This window comes from Camelus ferus, chromosome 2 (genome assembly GCF_009834535.1).
Source record: "Camelus ferus isolate YT-003-E chromosome 2, BCGSAC_Cfer_1.0, whole genome shotgun sequence".
In the NCBI taxonomy this organism is placed as follows: domain Eukaryota; kingdom Metazoa; phylum Chordata; class Mammalia; order Artiodactyla; family Camelidae; genus Camelus; species Camelus ferus.
This window is the reverse complement of record NC_045697.1, coordinates 448,724-473,499: the sequence shown is the minus strand read 5'-3', so window position 1 is coordinate 473,499 and position 24,776 is coordinate 448,724. Positions and strand designations below refer to the sequence as shown.

At 45.0% G+C, this 24,776-nt stretch overlaps 1 protein-coding gene and 1 long non-coding RNA gene across 3 annotated transcripts; one reads left to right on the top strand and one right to left on the bottom strand.

Moving 5' to 3' along the window:
- Nucleotides 1-602: 602 nt before the first annotated feature.
- On the bottom strand, nucleotides 603-7,090 carry LOC116667515. Its single transcript, XR_004324324.1, has 3 exons — nucleotides 5,535-7,090; nucleotides 3,835-4,018; nucleotides 603-951 (listed from the first exon to the last, which is right to left on the bottom strand). It is a non-coding gene; the product is annotated as an uncharacterized LOC116667515 (long non-coding RNA).
- LOC106728802 (transmembrane emp24 domain-containing protein 11) lies at nucleotides 4,409-23,754 on the top strand. Of its 2 annotated transcripts, XM_014553370.2 has the most exons (5): nucleotides 4,564-4,828; nucleotides 14,804-14,904; nucleotides 21,823-21,948; nucleotides 22,671-22,817; nucleotides 23,590-23,754. In XM_014553370.2, the coding sequence occupies exons 1-5, from the start codon at nucleotides 4,579-4,581 to the stop codon at nucleotides 23,737-23,739; spliced, it is 774 nt and encodes a 257-aa protein (XP_014408856.2). In that variant the 5' UTR covers nucleotides 4,564-4,578; the 3' UTR covers nucleotides 23,740-23,754. The 2 variants fall into 2 exon arrangements, with proteins under 2 accessions (XP_032348081.1, XP_014408856.2); XM_032492190.1 differs by lacking the exon at nucleotides 21,823-21,948 and having other exon boundaries at nucleotides 4,409-4,828.
- Nucleotides 23,755-24,776: the final 1,022 nt, after the last annotated feature.

Sequence of the window (24,776 nt, the reverse complement as noted above, 5' to 3'; positions counted from 1 at the left end):
ACTTAGAAACAAATAGATAGATTAGGAAAGGAAAAATGGTGTAGAATGGCAGGGCCTCGGTCAGTGGGTTGAAGAGCTAATCCAGGCACAGCTGGAGAAAGACTTTGTGAACTGGAAGACACATCACCCAGGATGCAGCACAAAGAGGCAGAGACACGGAAGTACTCAAAACGATAAGGAATATAAAACAAGAAGTTACAAAATGTTTTAAATCAGACACTGTGAAGGATACAACAGGGATGTGGGGTAGAGATAATATTTAAAGAGAAAGCAGTACAAAAGCTATAGAACTGGCTAAAATAAAAAGGTATCTCTGGAAACAGAAAGCACAATGTACCCCATACAGGACACCTGACCAAAAGCAGTCAGGTCCACGCACATCACACGAAACTGCCGAGAACCAAACACAGCGAAGTCCTTCCAAGGACCCAGAGGAAGAGAGCAGGCCACCTGTAAAGGAGTGTCTGGGGTGCACAGCCTCTCGGCAGCAGCAGAGGATCAGAAGGCAAAACTTTTAACATGTTGAGAGAAACAAACTGGCTGCCCAGGCCCGTGAGCTCAACCCCTTCTGTCAAGAATGACGGCTTTTACACATTTTCAAATTAACAAAAACTGAGAGACTTTACTAGCAAGAGAGCCACACTGGAGGGACTCCTAGAGGACTTGCCTCAGCACAGACGCATCCCCTGTCTCTGTCCCCTGAGGAAGCCCAGAGGCGAGGACAGCGCAGCAGAAGAACACTCTTTACACCAGGCTTTCATTTTAAAGAACTAGTGTCTCTCTGTACAAGAGCACAAGAGCCACAGGACAAGCAGCACATGGTGGAGCAGGAGGCGAGAGGTGAGACTCTGTCTCCCACCAGGACATCAACTGCAGGGGCAGAATCCTCTGAGGTAGCCATTTGGGAACTCTGGAGTCTGTTGATGGCTTGCGCCTCTGGTTTGTAGAAGCCTGGAATGGGAAATTGTGTTAATTTTGGTCAATTTTGGCTCTTAGCACAGTAGCAGCTACCCACCCCTACCCCCAGCCAGGAGGCAGGAGGCCAGGAGGCAATACATCCATTTCTGGAGCAGCCTGAACACAGCTGGTGGGAGCCAGGGTGGCAAAAAAGAGCCTGTTCTCCAAATGCTGGGGATCTGTGCTCTGATCACTGACTGCTGCTTCTAGTAACAAAGATGCAAAGAGGCAGGAGCACCTCCCCTGCTGTTGCAAGCCCCTCCCCACAGCTGGTGTCCTCCAGGTGACCACCCCTTCATTTTTCACCTTTTCTCACTTTTGGGAACCAAACATTAAAGACAAGGGCATTAAAAAAAGAAAACTGCATATACAGGGAAAATTACAATGTGACAACACATGTTGAGGGGAAATCTCAGAAATGAAAACCTTATGTCTACACCTCAGGCTGCTCCTCAGAGACAGCCTACAACTATCCACAACAGCAATGACAACACAAAACAGGAAACCTCAGAGAAGGAGGTCGCCTGGTGCCCAGAGTTACCATTTTACCAGACCCAAATGTTCATGTTCAGTAGCAACAACAAAATCACAAGGCACACAAATAAACAGGGAAAGAATGGACTATCAAAGGAAAAAACAAATTACAGAAACCGTTCTTGAAAAAGATCTAATGGCAAGTACACTGGAGACAAAGACTTTAAAATGACTGTTTCAAAGATGTTCAAAGAACTAAAGGAAGATGTGGAGAAAATCAAGAAAAGGATGTGTGAACAAAACAGAAAAACCAATAAAGAGACGAAACCCCCGAAAAGAAACCAAAAAGAAATTCTGGAGCTGAAAGGCATAATAAATGAAATTTAAAATCCACTAGAAGAACTCAAAGGCAGATTTTCAGCAGGTAGGAGAATCAGTGAATTTAAGATAAGACAATGGAATTTATTGAGTTTGAAGACCAGAAAGGAAAAAGATTGAAGAAAAATGAACAGAGCCTAAGGGCCTTGTGGGATACCGCCAAGTGAACCAACATACACATTGTGGGAGTCCCAGAAGGCAAAGAGAAAGAAAAAGGCAGAGAATATTTGAAGAAATGATGGCTGAAAACATTTGAAATTTGATGAAAGACATCAGTATAAACATCCAAGAAGCTCACTAAATTCCAAGTAAAATGAGTTCAAAGAGACCCCAAAGAAGACACATTATAATCAAACTTCTGAAGACAAAGGCAAAGAGGGGGAGGGTACAGCTCAGGGGCAGAGCGCATGCTTAGCATGCACGAGGTCCTGGTTCAATCCCCAGTACCTCCTCTAAAAATAAACCTAATTACATTCTCCCCCCACCAAAAAAACCCTAAAGAACAAAGACAAAGGCAAAGAGAGAACTTTGAAAAACAGCCAAAGCAGCGACTGTCACATCCAAGGGACCCTTGACAGACTCACTGCACTTAGCAGCAGAGACCTTAAGGGCAAGAGCGCCAGTGTATTAAAGGTGCCCGAAGGAAACCTCCATCAACCAAGAATCTAATCTGGTAGAACTTTACATTGTTTTGTAAAGACCTTACTAGTTAGAGATGCACGTGGAAAACTGAGTGAAAATGACCTCTGACCTGGAATTCGCTTTAAAATACTCCAGGAAAAGTACGGGTCTGGTGTGTCTGGTGGTTAAACGAACAGAATTGGGGCTCATCACATAACTCTCTCGTTTTGTGTGCTAAAAAATGTCCACAGGAAAAGGTTCTGTGGAAGTGTGTGGAGATGAAGTGAAGACACCTCATCGGACCAGACCGTCAGGATGTCAGTTTGTAACACAGTAGCAGCAACCATTTCTGAAACGTTCCCTGTGTGCTGGGGTCAAGTGTTCCCGACTCTCTGCACGTGTATCATCCGATCTTTACAACAACCCTATAAACGGGGTCCTAGAGTTATCCTAGCTTTACAGAGGGGGAAACCGCGGCAGAGAGCAGTTCGGGAGCTTGTCCAAGGTCACACCGAAGGTCAGTGGCAGAGAAGGCGAGCCTGGGATCAGCCCTGGCGTCTCAGCTGTAAACACCACTGTGGCCCTTCTCACCAGCAAAGCACTGGTAGTCGCTGTGGTCTAAGTGTGTCCCTCAAAATTCGAAGGCTGGAGTCCTAACGCCCAGTGTGATGGTACTAGGAGGTGGGCCTTTGGGAGGTGATGAGTTAGGTGTGGGGCCAGTGCCCTCACAGAAATGACCCCACAGGCTCCCTCACCCCTTCAGTCACCTGCGAAGTGAGGACACAGCCTTGCTGCACCCAACTGTGCTGGCATGCTGATCTCAGACTTGCAGCCTCCAGAGCCATGAGAAATAAGTGTCTGCTGATTACAAACGATGCAGTCTATGGCATTTTGTCATAGCAGCCCAGACAGACTGGTGGTCAGGGAGGGAGACAGGAGTGGAGGCACCAGCCAACAGGCAGGGAAAGACTGAACCCCCAGGGAGCCAGGTCCCTGAGGGCAAGGAGGTGGGCTCCCAGGCTGGGTGGCTGAGTGCAGGTCACACGCGGAGACAGTGGGCTGGGCGCCATGGCCTGGCCCGGGCACACCCAGCAGCAGACCAGCCGGTGCAGAAAAGCCGACCGAGGGCGCCCCCTCTGAGTGCCGCTGTGCACTGAGGACGTGGTGCCACAGGCTCCTCCTCGCAGCGCGTGGCAGGGACCACCACTTCTTGCCCGCTTGGTGGATGCCCGCCCTGGGTCGCCCGTCCCCCGTCTCCTAGCTAAAGAGCAGCTCTGCGGAACCACCTGGCCGCAGGGTGCTTATCTCTTAACCCGGAAGTGACGCCACGTCTTGGCCTGTTTTCCTGCCTGTTCAAGAGTGTTCGTGATTATTTGTTGAAGCACTTTTTGACAGTATACTCACATTTTAAAAAAACGAGTGTGTGCTGAGCTGGTGACACCCACGTACAGTCGCGGTCCAGCTCATCGTGCCTCCGGGCTCCGCGCCGAGCTGGCGGCACCTTGGTCGTGTCAGACGTTACCACTGTGGGGCGCTGGCGGTGGGTACATGGGACCTCTCTATACTAGTTTTGCAACTTTTGGTGAGTCTATAAATATTTCAAAATAAAACATTTAAAAAGGAAACACTGGGTGCCAGAGCTAAAATAAGCTAATACCTCACACTGAGCAACTTTAACTCTCTTCTGTTTTTTACTGAGAAAACAGCCTCCGAGAGGCGCCCAGGGTGAGGACTCAGTCAGACGCGGGCTCGCGCCTCCTCTGAGCCCCAGATGCCTTCATCCCAGCCCCACCACCCCCCGACAGGCGCACACCTGCTCCTTTCCCCACCCCCATGACCTCCACTTTCTCCTCCCCTACCTCCTGCCCAGCAGTGGAGACAACCAGAAAACGGCCATTTCATTTTGGTCATGACAGCACAGCTCGGGCCACTGCTGGGCACCTGCCAGGTGTGGGGCTTCAGGGTGGCCTCTGGCGCTGGTCCCCTGGCCTCATGTGGCCCTGCAATCCATGAGAACACTTCCAAGTCCTTCCAAGTAACAGAGATGTAGGAGCTCTGATTTAGCCCTGCTTGGCCAGGCCCCAGGTTCAGATGTCCCTTTATCTTGTTCCCTGGGGCTGGCTGTGGTCACCCAAGTGCGGCCGCCACATGTCACTTCTCACAGAAATCAATGTACAAGGTTACCCAAGGAAACCAGACACCAGGAGCAGGGTCACCTGCAACGGATCCGCTGCTGACAAAGCACCACCAGGAGTGGCTGCAGCCACAGAGATGCCAGTGTTAACGTTTCTTCTAAGTTTTTGTTTCCTGCTTTCCACGGAAGCCTTTTACTTCCACATGGGGGAACGAGAGGAAAAGTGCATCATAGAGGACATTCCAGGTGACACGCTGGTGACAGGTAGGTCAGGCATGCCTGCTGAGCGTGGGGCTCGCGCCGCCACCTCACTCAGGCTGCCGACCCTTGATGTGGGTGCTGTTCGGCAGAGGGCCACACTGCACGGTTTTCTCTTGAGATAGTTTGTTTATCCAATTATGCCAGACTGACTTGCAAACAGCCTCAAGAGCCAACTGCGTAATTCTGACAACGGGAAACCCAAACACCACCACAGGACCCAAGCCTGATCCGTCTTCCCAGCTGTCAGGCTTCCTGAAGTAAAAGACTCTCTCATGCTGTTAATCCTGCTAACTGTGGTTGAATTCTCAGAAGGTATGTGAGGTCTCGAGGTGAGCTTGGCAACGCAAGACAGGGCAGCACAAGTCAGGGTGTCTTCTGAGCCTCAGCCTCCGGGACCCACAGTGCCCCACGGGGAGGGGTAGGCGCGGGCAAAGTGCCCACAGAGCCTGGTGAGTGGGGCGGGGTCTACACACTCCTGGCTGAGTGCGCCCACACAGCTAAGCTGCTCCGGCCCAGGGTCTCAGAGCTTCATGGAAAATCCAGTAGGATATTTAACACGCAAGTCAGAAACCGTGTCAGCTTCCCCAGTTTTACAGCAAAAAAGACCAAAGAGAAGCAGGCACTACCTCTAGTGGGGCTGACCCTCTGTCAGTGCTGACCGTGCGTGTTTACATCAATTCAGCCTCACGCTGGACTGTGTCCAACTCACCTCTCAGCTCACCTTGTCCATTACACGTGAATCACAGCCCATACTGCAAAGACTCAGGCAAACACAGCAGAGCCTCCATGGAGGGGCATCTGGGAGGGGTGCTGGGGAGAACCCTCTCTGCCATGTGGCCACTGTGGGAAGAAGCTAGTTTGAGGCCGTGGGGTTTAACTGCCCAGGTCCCACCTCAGCTCTCCCTTGGGCAGCTCCTAGCCCCTCCACTTCATCTGTGAAATGGGATAAAGACTAACAACACGTCTATTCTCTTGGATGGTAACCAATACTGGTAACGCCCCTAGAACCCAGACAGACACACGGAATGTGCTATAAGTGTTTCCTTGTGCTCCCTGACCCCAGGGGCCCCCCGACTCCTGGGTGAATGGCTCTGTGGTTGTTTTCCTGGTAACCTGTGAAATTTTCAACCTGCATTTCAAGGGGAGGAGGGTGACAAGGACAAGGAGGAGGGACAGGAGTGGCTTGCCCACCCTGTCTGCCATTTCATGGCCCACGAGCTGGATGGACTTAGCTCAGGACACAAGCTCAAGAATCACCTCACCCAGTGGAGGGGCTGAGGCAGGAAGGCAGACGCAGCCAGACAGCGTCTGACAGCTCTGTGGGGACACGTCTCAGCCTGGCCTCCCCTTGTCCTGAGAGTCCTTGTCCCCTGTGGACACTGCAGCTCACCCTGGTTCTGCCCTGGCTCCTCCATGACTCCACCTGCTCCACCCACCCACCACCTGGACCCCAACTCCGAGGTCTCCTCAGACAGCTCTCCCAGGCAGATCCGCAGGGCAGAGCGCAGCTACTCAAAGCCTGCTGCAGCCACAGGGAGAGCCTGGAGACGTGTCAGGCCATGTGCTCTAATTTTCCTTTAGAAGAGAATATGGTCCTAGACTCTCAGAATGTATGGGTTGCTAATGGAGAAAAAAATGGAAAAAATACTCAATTTTTTTAAAAAGGCAAGAAAGAACGGATAAAGGAACAAGGAACAAATAGGACAAATGAAAACCAAACAACAATATGATAGGCTTAAACCTAACTACATTTTACATTAAATTAAGTGTAAGTGGACAAACTCTCCAAGGAAAAGGCAAAGACTGTCAGGCTAGACTTAAAAATAAAACAACTATATGCTGTTTTCAAACAAAACCATTTAAATATAAGGAAAGGTTAAAAGTAAAAGAATGGAAAAAGACATACCTGGTAAATATAAACCAAACAAAAGGTGGTGTAAATCAAAGCAGACCTTAACTGAATAAATGTTACTAGAGTTAAAGAGACACCAAAATCACTGAGATTGGGTTTAGTAATAGAAAGGTGTTTTTGAGGTGTTTCCTTCTTGGCTGTTATGAACTTCTTTAAAAATAACTTTTAAATTAAAAAAAATTGAAGTATAGTTGATTTACAATATTGTATTAGTTTCAAGTGTACAGCAAAGTGGTTCAGTCATGTAGATCCTTTCAGTCATTTCAGATCCTTTTCCATTATAGGTTATTACAAGATACAAGATACTGAATATGGCTCCCTGTGCTATATAGTAAATCCTTGTTGTTTATCTATTTTATATATAGTAGTAGGTATCTGTTAATTCCATGTCCCTAATTTATCCCTTCCCCTTTGATGACCGTAAGTTTGTTTCCTATGTCTGTGAGTCTGTTTCTGTTTTGTAAATAACTTCATTTGTATCACTTTTTAGATTCTACATACAAATGATACCATACAATATTTGTCTTTCTGTCTGAATTACTTCACTTAGTATGATAATCCCTAGGTCCATCCATGTTGTAAATGGCAAGATTTAATTCTTTTTATGGCTGAGTAATATTCCATTGTACGGATGTACCACAACTTCTTTATCCAGTCATCTGTTGATAGACACTTAGGTTGTTTCCATGTCTTGGCTGTTGTAAATATTGCCACTATGAATACTGGAGTGGATGTATCTTTTTTAATTAGTTTTCTCCAGATATATGCCCAGGAGTGGGATTGCTGGATAATATTGTAAGTCTATTTTTAGCTTTTTAAGGAATCTCCATACTGCCCTCCATAGTGGCTGGACCAATTTACATTCCCACCCACAGTATAGAAGGCCCCCATTTATCCACACTCTCTCCAGCATTATTGTTTATAGACTTTTTGATGATGGCTGTTTTATCATTGTAGCTTTGATTTACATTTCTCTAATAATTAGCTATGTTGAGCATCTTTTCATGTGCCTGTTGGTCATCTGTATGTCTTTTTTGGAGAAATGTCTATTTAGGTCTTCTGTCCATTTCTTCATTGTTTTGATTTGTTTGTTTGTTTTGTATTGAGTTGTATGAGCTGTTTATTTTGGAAATTACGCCCTTGTCAGGCACATCGTTTGCAAATATTTTCTCCCATTTTGTAGGTTGTCTTCTCATTCTGTTTATGGTTTCCTTTGATTTGAAAAAGCTTATGTTTAATTAGGTCCCCTTTGTTTATTTTTGTTTTCCGTTCTTTTGCCTTGGGAGACCGATCTAAGAACACTGCTATGATTTGTGTCAGAGAATGTTTTGCTTGTGTCCTCTTCTGGAAGTTTTATGGTGTCATGTCTTATATTTAAGTCTTCATTTTTAGATCATTGTTAAAATGAAACAAACAAATTAAAAATTTCATGGGGATCTGTGGGGACCTGAGACCGTGTCTGACGTTCGAGTCCAGGAAGGGCACGTGGTAGCCGTGCCACCTGCTCGCAGCTCTGAGCCCCAGCAGAGTCCAGGGAAGCACACCCATCTAGGACATGAGTGACCTCACACCAGTCGTCAGATCCAGCTAACAGTGCGCTTTTGCTCATTGGGACTAAAAACAGCATGTGAAGAGTTTCAGGCGTTGGCCTCTCACTTTCTCCAGGTGGAGGCAGTCAGGGAGCCACAGAAGAGCACTGGCTGACAGCTTGGGGACTCTGAGCTCTGTACCCGTGTTCTGAGCTGGAGGCAGCTCCTTCCCTGGAGCACCTGGCACAGTCCTGACCTGCCACATGCTTGTCAGCTCGGCCCTCTGGTGTCTGTCCTAAGCCACCAGAGAAGCAGGTGTGGCCCCCACTCTGGCTCAGACAGGAAACATCACGTGCGAAAGCCCTACAGCAATGGAGGGATACTTCACCAAGGGCTTGCAGGTGCCGATGGCACACTGAGTTCTGCACTGAGCAGGCCACAAGTGCTCACTCGGGCTCTGTGCCCTAAGACAGGTGCACCCTTACGTTCTGGGGGCAAGCACGTCGGGCTGCCTGTCTGCGCTCCAGGTCCCCGTGTCCCGCGGGCTGGTCCGTTCACTGGCCGCGAGCACATGGTTCCCCTGCCACCTGGTGGCAGCCGTGGGGCATGACACCTCCTCTGGGGGGCGGGTGGGCCTTGCTCAGCGCGGGAGCTTCGTGGCAAACCTCCCCCGCACTCGTGCATCCAGAATCCCTTCATGAACACTTGCTGTGGGGCCCTCTCCCTCGTCCCCTTCATCCCCATCGCGCTGTGTCAGGAAGCCCAGGGCCAGGCCCCGGAGGCCCATGGAAGAGGTTCGCGGTGCGTCCCTGCACCCGCACCGCACCTTACAGAACCTGCTGGAACAGGAAGGCAGGTGCGGGAGGGTGATGAGCCCCGCGGGGCGGTGGCAGGCAGAGGACGGTAGGCCGCAGGGGTCGGGGTACTTGCGGGGAAAAGCGGAGAGGTGAGTGTGTCCACAGGGGCAGGGCCAGTGCGTACAGGTGCGTGGTGCTGGTGTGGCCCAGCTGTCTCTTAGAGCTGGCCTGGCACCCAGCGGACACCCCCAGGTGCCATGTACCTGGAGAGCCCTCTGACTGCCCGGCTGTGCGCTCCTCTCCAGGAACACCCCGCTGCTTCAGCCAAGGTGCTGGATCAGGCTTAGGGCTTCGCTGCCTCACTGGGTGAATGTGCCACGCGGTCTCGAAAAGAAATGTTTTCTGCTGTTCAGGGGGAACATCCTGTAAAAGTCAAGTTGGCCCTGTTGGCTGGTGGCGGTCAGCTCTTACATGTCCAGTAGTCCTGTCCATTGCCTAGGAGTGTGGCCATCCCAGCTACAAGGGTGGATTCATCTGATTTCTCCTTTCAGCAGTTTTACTTCGCGTGTTTTGAGACTGCGGATGCATTTACGATGGTTGTCTCCCCTTTATCACTAGGTAACACCCTCTCTTTGTCCTTGGTAATTTCCTTTGCTCTTAAGTCTACTTTGCCTGATACTTACAGAGCCACACAAGATTTCTTCTGATCATCAGAATGATTCATCTTTTTAACCCTTTTACTTTTAACCTAATCATAGCATTACAACCAAAGTGGTTTTCTTGAAGACTGCATGATCGTTGGGTCATTTTTAAAAATTCCGTTCTGACCACCTTTGTCTGGTCTCTGGACTGTTCACATGTAATGGAGTTCTTGGTGTATCAGGATTTAGGTCTGCCGCTTTACGGCTTGCTTTCTTCTTGTTCCCTTTGGTTTTTGTTTCTGTTTTCTATTTTGTACCTTCCCGTGGGTCACCTGAACGTTTTATAATACTCCATTTTGTTTTATCTATAGTATTTTTCACTGCATCTCTTTGTTTTTATTAGTGGTTGCTCTAGGGGTTACAATACACAGCAGGTACTTAACTTACCACAGTCTAGAAGGATCAATATTTTACCATTTCAAGAGGAATCAGAAACTTTATGGTCATGCCCTCTGTCCTCCCACCCTTTGTAATACAGTTTCTTAAATACTTCTACATACTTTGAGAACATCATCAGACAATGTTATATTTTTTGCTTTAGACGGTCAAACAACTTTTAAAAACACTTTTACTGTGGTGTAATTCCTGTACAGTAAACTACACATATTCCAAATGTACACTTTGATGAATTTTGATAGATGTATACACCCATCAAACCACCACCACAATCAAGACAGCTAACATTTCCATCACTCCCCAACAGATGCAATTTTTGAATTCCCAATTTATCCCTTCCTTCCCCCTTTAACCCCTGGTAACCATAAGTTTGCTCTCTGTCTGTGAGTCTGTTTCTGTTTTGTTGATAAGTTCATTTGTGCCTTTTAGATTCCACATATAAGCGATATATGGTATTTTTCTTTCTCTTTCTGGCTTACTTAACTTAGAATGATGATCTCCAGGTCCATCCATGTTGCTGCAAAATGGCATTATTTTATCCATTTTATGGCTGAGTAGTATTTCATTGTATAAATACACCACACCTTCTTTATCCAGCCATCTGTTGATGGACATTTGGGTTGTTTCCATGTCTTGGCTATTGTAAATAGTGCTGCTGTGAATACTGGGGTGCATGCAAACAACTTTTTTTTAAAAAACGGAAAGAGGACACTCTATTGTGGCTCCCCTCCAGCCATTCTCTCTTCATTCCTGATCTTCAGTTTCCTTGTCACCATTTTCTTTCTGTTTGAAGAACTTCCTTTAGCAATTATTTTAAAGCAGGTGTTCTGGTGAAAAACTCTTAGTTTTCCTTGACCTAAGAATGTTTTGCCTTCATTCTGAAGGGTATTTTGGTGGATACAGAATTGTTTGACAATTCTTTTTCCTTCAGCACTTGAAAATGTGCCCCTTCTTTCTGGCCTCTACATTTCTCATGAGAAGTCTGCTGTCACTCAAATTGTTTTTCCCCATCAGTAATGCAGCATTCCTCTCTGGATTTTTAACATAATTGTTTTTGTCTTTGGTTTCGAGAAATTTGATCATGATGGATCTGGTGATGGACTTGGGAGTTGAGCCTGTTTAGGGTTCACTCAGCTTCTTGAATCTGTAGGTTTACCTCTTTCCCCAAATTTGGGAAGTTTCTAGCCATCATTTCTTTCAGTGTCTAGTCAGCCCTATAATCTTCCTCCTTTGCTCTGGGACTCGCAAGTTACAGACCTTTGATCACTGTCCTAGAGATTCATGAGGCTCTTCTTTCCATCTGTTTTCTCTCCATTGACCAGACTTGATTATTTCTATCCATCTAGTTCCAGGTTCACCGACTCTTTTCTCTGTCATCTCCATTCTTTTATTGAGTTCATTTGGTTGGTTTTCAACTTCAATTATTGTATGTTTCCTGGTTCTAATGTGTCCATTTTCTTTTAATATCTCTACTCTTTCTTTCTGAGATTTCCCATTTTTCTAGTTATTTTGAGTGTTCAGACTTCTTGTTGATGCATTTTTATGTTGACTGCTTTAAAACTCTTAGGTGATTTCAGTGGCTGTCATTTTGGTGTTGGTGTCCATGAACTGTCTCTCTTCACTCACGGTTCTTGGTGTGGTGCATAACTTTGGAACGTATCCTGGACATTTTGAGTACTATGTTATATAACTGGCTCCTATTCAAATGTTCTATTTCAGCAGGTAGTCAGCCCACTTAGATTCAGATCCCATGTCCTAATGTCCGTTTTCTGAGACTCTGCACTTCTATCCTGATCTGCCCTGCGTGTGTGCTGCCTAGAGGCCAGTCTCAAACCTGGGTGTTCTCCACACTGTTGGTGGGTTCTCAAAGCTTCTGCTCTATTTGTTCTGGTTGGTCACATGCACAGGCCGCTCAGAGGTGTGCCCAGGACTCCCCATGCACAGATTTAAAGAGCGCTTTCTCCAGCTCCCTCCCTAGGTAATCCTGCCCCAACTCCACCTCTGTATTGTCCTTCGCCAAGTGCAGGATGGGGCTTCACCCCAGTCTTCACGTGGAGCAACCACTGGGGTGGGTGCAGTCCCTTCATGCTGCTCACGTGGAGCAGGGCAGGAGTCGTCAGAGGGTCCTGCTGCAGGGCCTGCCCGTTCCAGTCCCTTCCCAAGAGAGCAGACTCTTCCTGAGCAGGTTTTCTTTCTCACCAACAACACAGTGTGTGGTTGCAGATTGCTCCAGCACCCAGGTCAGGTGCACAGGGGTGGGGGAACAAACAGGAGCTCACTGCTGGGTCGCCCTTTGAGTCATCTTCCCTTCCCTGCTTCTCAGTCCTCTGATGGTCGCCTTATACAGTTTGCCCAGAGTTTTCAGTTGTAATTAGCAGGGGAAATAGAGTGAAATGGACTTACTTCATCTTTTCCAGAATCATCATTGTTACCTTTTTGAAGACCCTCTTGAGATGGAGCATTCTAAGAAGTATAGAATATACACTATACACATAGTCAACAAACTTCTGGAGGGAACGAGGCCTGAACTGAAGTCACACCAACACACAGGCCAGGCTCAAGAGTGCCACAGCCTTCCCACCCAGGAAATGCCCCCTTTCCAGGGCTGCCTGCACAGTCATGTCCAGGGTGAAGTTCTCGAGTCAGGTCCCCGTCTGGGACTTTTCCTCTTGCCTCCCAGGGAGTCAGGGTAGCTCTGGAGTGTAGTTCTGGGCTTCGGAATCAAACCACCTCGGCTCTAATTATGCCTCTGCAACTTCTATCTGTGACTTTCTCCAATGCTCAGGTTCCAACTTGTAAAACAGGGACAATACAGAACCCAACACTTTTTACATCTCCACGATTAGCACCTGGTCCAAGTCACCACAGTCATCCGGACTATGACAACAGCCTCCCCGCTTCCACTTTTGACCCTTCTTCATTCTTTACTCCACGTGATAAAAATCTTAAATGAAAGCCACATCATTTCCTCCATCCACCCACCTGCCTCCTCAAATCTTTACAATGGATTTGTAGACCCTCTGTGATCCGGCCCCGCTACCCCTTCAACCTCATCTCCCAGAATCTCTCCATGCTAACGTCACTCCAGCAGCTCTGCTATGCCCTGAACACCACAAGCATTGTCCGCTCCAGGACCTTTACACACACGCCTGCGTGGAGCGATCTTTCCCAGTGGAGGCAGCACTGTGAGGTGGTACAGAGGCAGTCACTGCCTAGGGTTGAAATCTTGACTGTACTACTTGCCAGGTACGTGACCTCGGGCAGATTACCTTATGCTTTGGTTTGTGTGACGATGTGTAAAGTCGTCATAAAAACAACACCTACCTACATGGCACTATTGTTATGAGAATTCAGATTCTAGGTGTAAATTTTTTAGAATGGTGTTTGGCACATAATTTGCACTTAATGGGATATACAGACAGATAAATACGGATGTAATATATATACATGTGATAAATATAAAATTACATACATTTTTTCACTCCCCTATTCTTCTAGATCTTTGCTCAAATGTCAGAAGCCATCCCAGACTCCCCCACGTAACACTCCCAAATCCTCCAGCACTGCCTGTCCCTGTTACTTGCTTTTTCTGACAGTGTATTTAACATCTTCAACATGTATTTACTCATTGTTTCTCCTTGGGAACAAGGACATCGTCTGTTTTGTTCACTCTGTCCTCAGCTCCCCCAACACTGTAGCCCTTGTGAGGTGCTCATTACATACCTGTCAAATGAGGGGGTGTGTAAATGGGTAAGAATATAGTTGACCCTTGAACAACATGGGATTGAATGGCACAGGTGCATCATACATGGATTGTTTCCATCGCACATAGTACCGGACCCATGATCCACGGCCTGTTGAATCTGGGATGTGGAACTGCGGACACAATGGGCCAACTGTAAGTCATGTGTGGATTTCAAACTGCCTGGAGGGTTGACACCCTAACCCTACGTTTTGTAAGAGTCACTGTACTTCCTCAGAGCACAGGAAATGAGATGATGCAGGCTAAGTGCTGAGGACAGAACCTGGCATGTGGAATGTACTGTTAGCTATTTTTCAGCACTTTTCAATGAATGTTAGGTATTTTTTCATTCCCATTGTACATTTCAAGGGTACGAGGGGGAAGTTAAGCCACGTGGTGCTTATCACAGCCAAAATGGATAAAGTGGTTGACTCTTCCAGGGACCCAAACCTTAGCAGGAGCCTCTGGACACAGCAAGAGGAAGGATTCACTATGAACACAGGAGAACTGCTGGGGAGACGCTGGAAAAGGTCGCTTGGTCCTGACCCACAGGGAGTTTACGTCTTAGGTGGAAAGCTTTCATTGGCTTATTTTTTTTATCATTTTCAATAGTCCTCACAACTCTGACACTTAGGAAGGATACATGTCAGACCCATTTTCCTAAATAGGATGCTGAGGCTTGGAGCAGTGAAGTAATTTGTAAAAAGAGTGAGAACTGGACCAAGAACTCTGTATTCTGGAATCTTCTTACTCTGTGACATGAGCTAATGACCAGGATACAAGCTGTTCAGACAAACAGTATTTTGTGACTTGGGTAATTTTTTAATGCGATTCATTCACCAGTGATCACAGATACCTACTTCTTACATTTATTTTATAATGTCTTCTATTTTTGAAACAGGGACTTTCAAGACACAGCAGTGGGACACAGATCGGCATGACTTCCTTCAATCCGCCCCTGGTTTGGGGATGTTTGTGGCTGTTACAACTTACAATGATGAGGTAAAACATTCTTCTATCTCTTGCTTCTGAAATTTTTCATTTCCTAACAATTCATATGTCACATATGCCCACAAACTTTGTAAATCTCTACAAAAGCACTCACCATCCAGCACCTCGTTTTTCACATGTGCAGCTCTGATTAAAGATTCTGCACCAAGAAACTGCCTGCCTTCCACAAACCCACAGTCTAGCTGAGGAGCAGAGATTCCTTACCAGCACCCAAGGCAGGCCTCATGCCCACCACCTGAGGCTGGGCAGAGGGGGCGACAGGCTGGTGACCCCCAAGGCTCTGCAGGGCCATGGCCTTCCCAGAACATGAGGTCAGACGGTCCCCGTCCTGCTGGGCTTTCTGCAGGAACATGGCAGCCTCTGGTCTGTCTGCTCTCAGGACTCCTCCTCACGGAGGCAGCAGAGTAGAAGCGGCACCTGGGCAGAAGGACAGAGTGTGGACCCAGGAGTTGGGGCCACGTGCGAGTGCAGACCATCCTCCATAGCCACGCCATGAGCAGGGAGCTACCACCTTCTTCCTTAGTTTTCTCATCTGCATGATGGTCCTAGCAGACTTGGTTCCCACTGCACCAGCTCTAGGTCCTGTGAGCCGCTCCATCCAGTAACTCACACACAGTTTCAGGGAGTACTTCCCTCTGGACCTGCTGTCCCGAGGACATGCTCGGGGGCAGCAGAGCGGTGGCAGGGCCTCACAGAATGGAACAGCATCTCTCTCGCTGGCAAGGAGAGGGCACTTGATGCAGACGGGCCCAGGTTTCAAGTCTCAGGACAACTGAGCTCAGCTAGACACTGTGACCCTCCCTCACACAGGACCGGGAGCTCCGTTCCAACTAGACGACCGGACACCTGATTCTTGCCTGTGTGGCAGTCTTCTCTTGGTCCACCTGGCACCTACATGACAGGAGGTCCACTGGGACCATTTCGCTAATTCCAGGCACCCGTTAGGACAGCCACCTTCTCCTCCTGATGTCCTCACCTCCTATGCTTCCTGCTGGGTTCCCCCAACACACAGCTCTCCTCTGTGCCTCCCCGGTCATCTTCCATGACCAAGCTGGAAACACATATTAAGCCGGAACCCAAATTTTACTTGTGCTCCCACTGTTGCAGAAAACCCTGTTCACTGTTTCAAAAAGGCAGAGGTGCTTTATTCTTAAAAAAAACACTGCTACCTAAAACAACACCCCCTTCCAGATGGGAGCAGAAACATTTCCATTCATTCTGAAAACATCCAGCAAACACTGGCCATGAGCCTCGGAGAGAGAGGAAATTCACCCCAAAAACGTGATTTTCAGGAAGTCTCTCTCTATTTGGAAGTAAGATGACAAGACACAGCTCTAGTTTTAACGTTTCTTACAAGCTGAGGTCCCCCTGTGAGACCTGGGCAGCAGCCCCACAAGGACTGACTGTTCCTTGTTGAGTCAGTAGGTCTGGGGGCAGAGGGTACTGGCGGTTGCAAACTTGAATTTGTGCAGCCCACGGGATTGGCAGCCCAAGGGAATAACCTGGCTCGTAGGGTCGGCAGGGCAGACAATGAAAATATTCATGTACCATTCAAACCATGCATCTGAATTCCACTTTCCATCTTTCCGTGTCCAATACTCCTATTCCATCTTGTCGAAGAGAAAACCATGAGAGGCAGAATGACTTCCACAGGATCACATCATCAGCAAGTGGCAACACTGAGGTTTAAACTCAAGCAAGTCTTTTTCCAACACCCCAAACCAACAGGTATTCCAAACATGTTTGCTGACGTGACTCTCCACTAGAAGCAGACCACGTGGAACCCTGACATGACACTAAGGCTCAGAAACTGAATTTAATAGGTAATGAGGAGTCACTTGAGTATTTTTTCAAGGAAGAGGACTCTTATTTGTAAAAAAATTAGAAATCAACTGCAAAATCTGACTCTTGAACGCAGTTTTATTTAACAAAGTTTCCCTGTCAATGGTCGCTTAAGTGGGATAAAGTAGATGGCAAGACCTGTTAATTTCCCCAAATCAAAATTGAAAGACCTAAAAAAGGAGAATCTTTGTTGCATTTTTCTACGTGTAATACACACCTGTTTTAAAAATTATTTAACAGACTACACTTTAGAGCAGTTTTAGGTTCACAGACAATTCTGCAGCAACTACAAAGGTCCCGATGCCCTCTGGCCCCACACAAACACAGCCTCTCCCACTAGCAGCCAGAGAGCAGTGCGGCCATTACAGCTGGTGACCGACACTGACCTGTCACAACCACACGAAGCCCACAGTCTACGTTAGGGTTCATTCCCGGTGGTGTACATTCTCATATTTGACAGATGTGCAATGTCATGTACCCACGTTATAGTATCAACACAGAGTAGCTTCACTCCCAGAAAACTCCTCTGGAACCCATTTATTCACGCCCATGTATCCACTCCTCCCTACCCCTGGCAACCACTGACCCTTTTACTTTCTCCACAGTTCTGCCATTCCCAGAATGTCATATAATTGGAACTATACAGTATGCAGCCTTTTCAGACTGGTTTCTTTCACTTAGGAATATGCACTTAAGTTTCCTCCATGTCTTTTCATGGCTTGATAGCTCATTTCGTTTTACTGTTGAATAATATTCCATTGTCAGGATGTATACCATGGTTTATTGATCCATTCACATGCAGAAGGACATCTTGGTTGCTTCCAGATTTTGGCTATTATAAATAAAGCTGCTATGAACATCTATGTGTAGGTTTTCATGTGGACACAAGTTCCCAACTAATTTGGGTAAATAAATGACACGACTGTGGTATATTTATACAATGGAATACTACTCAGCCATAAAAAATAATAAAGTAATGCCATTTGCAGCAACATGGATGTTCCTGGAGATTGTCATTCTAAGTGAAGTAAGCCAGAAAGAGAAAGATGAAACACCATATGATTATCATTTATATGTAGAATTAAAAAAAAAAAAAAAGACAAACGGAACTTATTTATAAAACAGAAACAGACTCATAGACATAGAAAACAAACTTATGGCTACCAGGGGAGACGTGGGTAGGAAGGGATAAATTGGGAGTTTGATACTGGCAGATACACAATACTATATATAAAATAGGTAAACAATAAGTTTATACTGTATAGCACAGGGAACCATATTTAGTTATCTTACAGTAACTTATGGTGAAAAAGAGTATGAAAACAAATACATGTATGTTCCTATATCACTGAAGTATTGTGCTGTACACCAGAAATTGACACAACATTGCAAACTGACTATACCTCAATAAAAATATATTGAAAACTAAAAATAAAATACATATATATTTGGAAAAAATGGCACAACTGCAGGACTGTATGGTAAAAGTACACTTCGTTTTGAAAGAAGCCCCAGACTGTCTCCCCAAGGGACTGTACCACTTTGCATTCCCACCAGCAGTAAATGAGGGCTAATGTTCCACATCCTCACCAGCATTTAATGTTGTCAGTGTTCTGGATTTTGGTCATTCTAGTAGATGTATAGTGGTATCTCAGTGTTGTTTTTAATTTGCAATTCCCTAATGACATGTGATGGGGAGCATCCTTCCACGTGCTTATCTGCCACGTCTTCATTGGCGAGGTGTCTGTTCAAATCTGTTACCCATTTTTAAATTGATTTGCTCATTTTCTCATTGTCGTTTTCAAAATTCTTTGCATCTTTTGGATAACGGTGCTTTATCAGATATCTCCTTTACAAATAGTTTCTCCCAGTCTGCGGCTTGTCTCTTCACACTCATGACAGAGAGACAGCTTTCTATTCTGCAGAGAAGTTTTTAATTTTAATGATGTTTAATGTTAAATGTTTAATGAAGTTTAATTTTAATGAAGTCCAGCTTCTCAATTCTTTCTTTCATGGCTCACACCTTTGGTGTTGTACCTAAAGTCATCACCAAACCCAAGGTTGTCTAGATTTTCTCCTATGTTGCCTTCTAATATGTGGTCTACCTTCATGAGTGGTCCATGTGAGCTTGAGAAGAATGTACACTCTGCTTTGTGGGATGAAGCTGTCTACAGATAATTATATTGAGTTGGTTGATGGTGCTATCAAGTTCTACTGTGTCCTTGCTGATCTGCTGCTGGATCTGCCCACTTCTGGCAGAGGGTATCAAAGTCTCCAACTGTAACAGTGGATTCTTCTGCTTGTCCTCGCAGTTCTTCCAGTTTTTGCTTCACGTATTTTGACACCCCGTTGTTAGATGTGTAGACGTTAAAGACTGTCTTCCTGGAGATCTGACCTCTTTATTATTACATGACACTCCGTTATGTAATTATCCCTGATAATTTTCCTTGTTTTGAAGTCTACTCTGCCTGAAGTTAATATAAATATTCCAGCTTTCTTTTCATTAAGGTTAGCATATACATCTTTCTCCATTCCTTAACTTTTAATCCATACGTGTCTTTTTTTTTTAAAGAGTTTCTTACAGACAACATATACATAATTGGGTTTGGTTTCTTGATTCACTCTGATAACGTCTGTTTTGATTGGTGCATTTAGACCACTAACATTCTAAGTGACTATTGATATAGTTGGGTTAACATCTACCATGTTTGTTTCTGTTTTCTAGTTACCATCCTTGCTCTTTGTTCCTATTTTTGTTTTCCATTCTTTTTTTGTCTTTGGTGGTTTTAATTATTTTATGTGATGCTATTGTATCTCTTTTCTTAGCTATCAACTATATTTCTTTCAACTTTTTTTTCCAGTGGTTGCCCTAGAGTTTGCAATATACACTTTGGACTAATCCAAGTTCACTTCTAGTAACACCCTATCACTACACAGGCAGTGCAAGTGCCTTATGATAACCAAGTAATCCTAATCCCTATCTCCCATCCTTTGCATCTTTGCTGTTAGTCATTTTATTTACATGCAAACTATAATCAATACATTGTTGCTGTTATTTTGAAAGACTTATCAGCTCAGTTACTAAGAAAAATAAAAGTTTTAATTTTACCTTCACTTATTCCATCTCTAATACTTTCCCAATATTCACATAGATCTGAGTTTCTGACCAATATCATTATCCTTCTCTCTGAAGAACTTTTAACATCCCTTGCAAGGCAGGTCTATCAGTGACAAATTCCCTCAACTTTTGTTTGAGAAAATCTTCATTCTTCTTTCATTTCTGAAGGAGAATTTTGCAGGATACAGAATTCTAGGTTGGTGGGTTCTTTCTCTCAACACCTTAAATATTTCACTCTACTGTCTTCTTGCTTACATGTTGTCTGAGAAGTTGGATGTTAATTCTTATCTTTGCTCCCCTATAAATAAGGTGTTTTTCCCCTCTGGCTTCATTTCAAGATTTGTTCTTTATCTTTGACATCTGCAGTTTTAAATACCATATGCCTAGGTGTAGCTTCATTGGCATTCATCCTGCTTGGTGTCCTCTAAGCCTCCCAGAGCTGTGGCTTGGAGTCTGACACTAATTTGAAGCTCTCAGTCATTACTGCTTTAAATGTTTTTTTCTGTCATTTTCTTTCTTCTCCTTCTGGTATTCCCATTACATGTATGTCACACATTGAACAGCTGTCCCATAGTCCTTGGATATTCTGTTCCTTTTCTTTCTCTGGTCTTTTTTCTCTTTACTTTGTAGTTTTGAAATTTTCTGCTGACATAACCTCAAGCTCAGAAATTCTTTCCTCAGCCCTGTCCAGTCTACTAATGAACCCAAAAGCACTCTTTGTTTCTGCTACAGTGGTTTTGATCTCTAGCATGTATTTTTTATTCTTCCACAGAATTTTCATCTCTGCTCACATTATGCATTTGATCTTGCATGTTGTCTACTTTCTCCATTAGAGGCCACAGAATATTAATCATGCTTTTTCTAAATTCCTGGTCTGATCATTCCAACATCCTGCCATATCTGAATCTACTACTGAGGCTTGTTCTGTCTTTTCAAATTGTGTTTTTTGCCTTTTAGTATGCCCTGTTATTTTTCTGTTGTTGCTGACAGTTGGACATGATGTGCTGGGTAAAAAGAACCCAGTGCTGGTAAGTTGTAATTCTCTGTATTGGCTTCTCTCTTCAATTCTGGGGGCAGCAGTTTGCCCCATGACCTCAATTCTGTAACAGATCTAAGAACTGATTTTCTTGTTATGAAGCTTTTTATTGTTAAGACACAGTGACAACTACCAAGTTCCTTATATGCTAGACTGAAAGTCCTATACCTGTTTTTCAAAATAACAGACAATATAGAAATATACTAAGCAGAAAATCAAAGTTCTCCAACAAATATAACTGCCTAACAGCTTGGTATGTACTCTTCAGATCTTCAGAATCTTCTTCAAAGTATGTGTCCCTTTATAAATGATATTTTTAGAAAAACAGGATCCTATACAGACCGCTATACCGCAGGACACCATGGCACCTTTAGTACAGGGATGGGTGTAACATTCTTTTACTGCTTCCTAGCATTTCTTCATTTGGCTTCTCCTAAATTTAATCAACCTCTACTGAAAAGTAATAGTTATTTCAAAAATGAAAATTTTTATTTACAAATAATTGTGCTTTTACACGTAACTCTACTTGTACCTTTCCACGGGATAAACTTCTACAGGTAGCGCTGCTGAGTCAACAGCCGTACACACTTTTAATTTTTAATACATAGAGTCAAATCACGCTTTAAAACAGTTGCTCAGTTTACATTCCCAAACAGTCAGTGTTTACAGATCATATTTCTCAGTACTATCCCTGGGTACTTCTAAGTCTTTGCCAACCGGATAACTAATAGAGAATACCTTACTGTGGTTTATATGTTTTTGATTACCAGCAAGGTTAAATATTTTTCATGTTATTGGCCATTTGACTTCTTCTTAAAGAACTGCATGATTTTTACTAGAGTATACAGGGGAGATTTATTTTTTAAATGGAAAGTAAATAATAAACTTAAATTGTGGATATCCTCCATCCTAGGTATTGTTGTCAAAGCTATATGGCCCACAGGGAACATTCTATTTTACTTCACATTCACCTGGAGAACACATCATTTGCTTAGAATCTAATTCTACAAGGCTTGTGTCCTTCGGAGGGAGCAAGCTGGTAAGTGTAAGCCTCCCTGTGCCTCTGGCAAGGAGCACGGCATCAGCACTCTTCAGGCATGACACCGACATACAGAACTGTTGCACCCAGGACGGCTGGAGGTGTGTGAAGGCCCTGTGCCCAGACCTCAGCACAGCAACCAAAGAGGGAGCTGCCGAGCTTGGAAGGGGTTCATAGGAGAACTATAAAGTTGATTAAAGGGCTTGAAAAATGAGAACTGGGAGGGAAGGTTAAGAGAACTGTGATTATTCAGGCTTGAAAACAATTGAGGGCTGAGGGTGAATTAACAATGGAATTCCAATAAATAAAACTCTTACACGGTAGATGATGATTGGCCATTTTCTAAATATGCTGAGAAGACATGATGAGAATGTATACTTTAGCATTAGAAATTTAGTTACACGTGAAGAAAATTTTCCTGAGAGCAGTCAATTTCTCTCAGGGCCACAGGCACTCACCTAACAGTGAACAACAGTTCAGGAAGATACAAGTCCTCTTTCAGGCCCGAAGGTACCATTTTATGCATCATTATACAGAGATAGACCACCGAGTATTACGGGGACTTGAGTGTGGTCAGGAAAAAGAGAGCTCGAGGATGAAGCAGTGTTTGCTCTGGAAAGGGGGAGAGGAGAAAAGGAAGGGATGGGAAGACACAGAGGGCAAAGCAGGGAGAGGGCGAGCTGGGCTGAGAACATGTTTCTTTCCTTTTCCTATTTGTGCAGCGGATCCACTTAGACATTCGAGTTGGAGAACACGACCTTGATGCAGCCATTGCTCAAGCAAAGGACAAAGTTAATGAAGTGAGCTTCAAGCTTGAACATCTAATTGAGCAAATTGAGCAAATAATCAAAGAACAAAACTATCAAAGGGTCAGTCTGCCTACTCAGCTATTCAACCTCTCCCTGCAGGAATGTAACTCTCAAGACAGAGCCCCTGAACCAAGGGAAGAATAAACTGCCTGTCCCCCTTTCTTTGAGCGAGAGCTGTGCGGACACGCAGGGACTGGGGGGAGTGATCTTCCACTGTCCACTGGACCGTGAGCTCCTCCAGGAAAGGGATTGCGGCTCATTCACCTGTAGGCTGAGCTCACAGAATGAATAAATAAGGGCTTCCAAACACACCCGAGGACCTGGAGAGTCTCAGTGTGCCCACTTTCTAAGTCACAATTTTGTTCTTGTGACATTGTTTCCTGGGGGACTGTGCTCAGTGGACTCTGGTCAGACGTGGGCTCAGATCTGCTCCACCACTTATGAACCTTCTACCACCTCTAAGCATCAGTTTCCTTATCCGGAAAACAAAATGAGCACAGTGCTGCTTAAAAATAAGGACTCAAATGATGAAACTCTAACACTATTATTAGGTAATGATCACTCTGTTTGATGGTGACAAATAAAACGCATAAAGTAACAGATCAAATACTTGATCTCTTACACCAGAGTACAAAAATGTTTTATAAGGTTGACTCTTACTCCTTGTCTTTGGCTCACAACACATCTTGGCTTAGAAAATCAGATATTGCACATTGGCATAAGATATTACCTGGGCAACATTAAGTAACTTGAATGCATAGAGCACCTTCTCCTCAAATTCATGCATGATGTACCTTAAGAAACTAAACCTCCCTATTTCTCTTCTTCGCAGGACCGTGAAGAAAAATTTCGAATAACCAGTGAAGATACAAATAACAATGTTTTATGGTGGGCATTTGCACAGACACTAATCTTTATCTCAGTTGGAATTTTCCAAATGAAGTACCTTAAAGACTTCTTCATAGCTAAGAAACTTGTTTAAAGTATTAATAAAGGCAAATAACTACCTTCTAACCTGCATAATGCTTAATAAATCAAAATACATATTCATAAATGTGCATTACTTTTATGATTTCAAAGCCATCAGAGGTCAGAATTAGTGCTACAGCATTGTGACGCTGAGTAAATGTCACTTTAACAATGCAGCTTGTGAGTTTGATAGAATAAGCACATGACTTATTTTAAACTTGCTCTAGATCAGCACCGTCCAACAGAATTTTTTTTTTAAAGCTACACATGAAATTTTAAGTTTTCTGGTCACCACATTTAAAAAGCTTTTTTTTTTTTAATGGAGTAGAATTAACCCTAGTGACATATGTTAACCAATACCTCAAACATATTCCAGCTTTAACACATCATCAGTATAAAATTATTAATGAGATAGTTTACATTTCTTTTTCGACATGAAGTCTTGGAAATCCAGGTGTATTTTACGATCAAAGCACACCTCAATTTGGACCAGCCACACTTCAAAGGCTCACGGCCGCATGAGGTTCACAGCTGCAGCACGGGACAGAGGGCGCGCATCCTTTCCCGACTGCATTCCACTCAGAAAGAGTCGTCCTTAATCTCTGCATTTTCCTATTTCCCTGAAAGACGGCCACCCTTCCGCACACAAGTAAATGGCCCAGAAACTTTCTCTGAACCAAGTTTTCTCAGTGGGTCCCCACTCGGCCTCGGTGCGGACGGAAACTCTCTTCCACGGGGAGGATGGAGCATCCCACGAGGAGCGCAATTCTATGAAAAGCAACTTCTATTTATTTCCTCTAAATTTTGAAGTAATTATAAGCTCACTGCAGTTACAAAAACTAGTACAGAGAGCCCCTTACACCTGCTCCTCCAGCTACTATTTTTAAAAGGGAAACAATCTCCCCCAGGTCAAGCCTTTTCACGCGTACGAGGTGGGCAAGGGCCGCAGCCCGGCCCGGCGAACCTCGCGCACGCGTTCCAGCCAGTGGGCCCCGGGCCCCGGCCACACCCCATCCGGGCCCCTAATCCCCCCACCTCCCACCGGCCAGG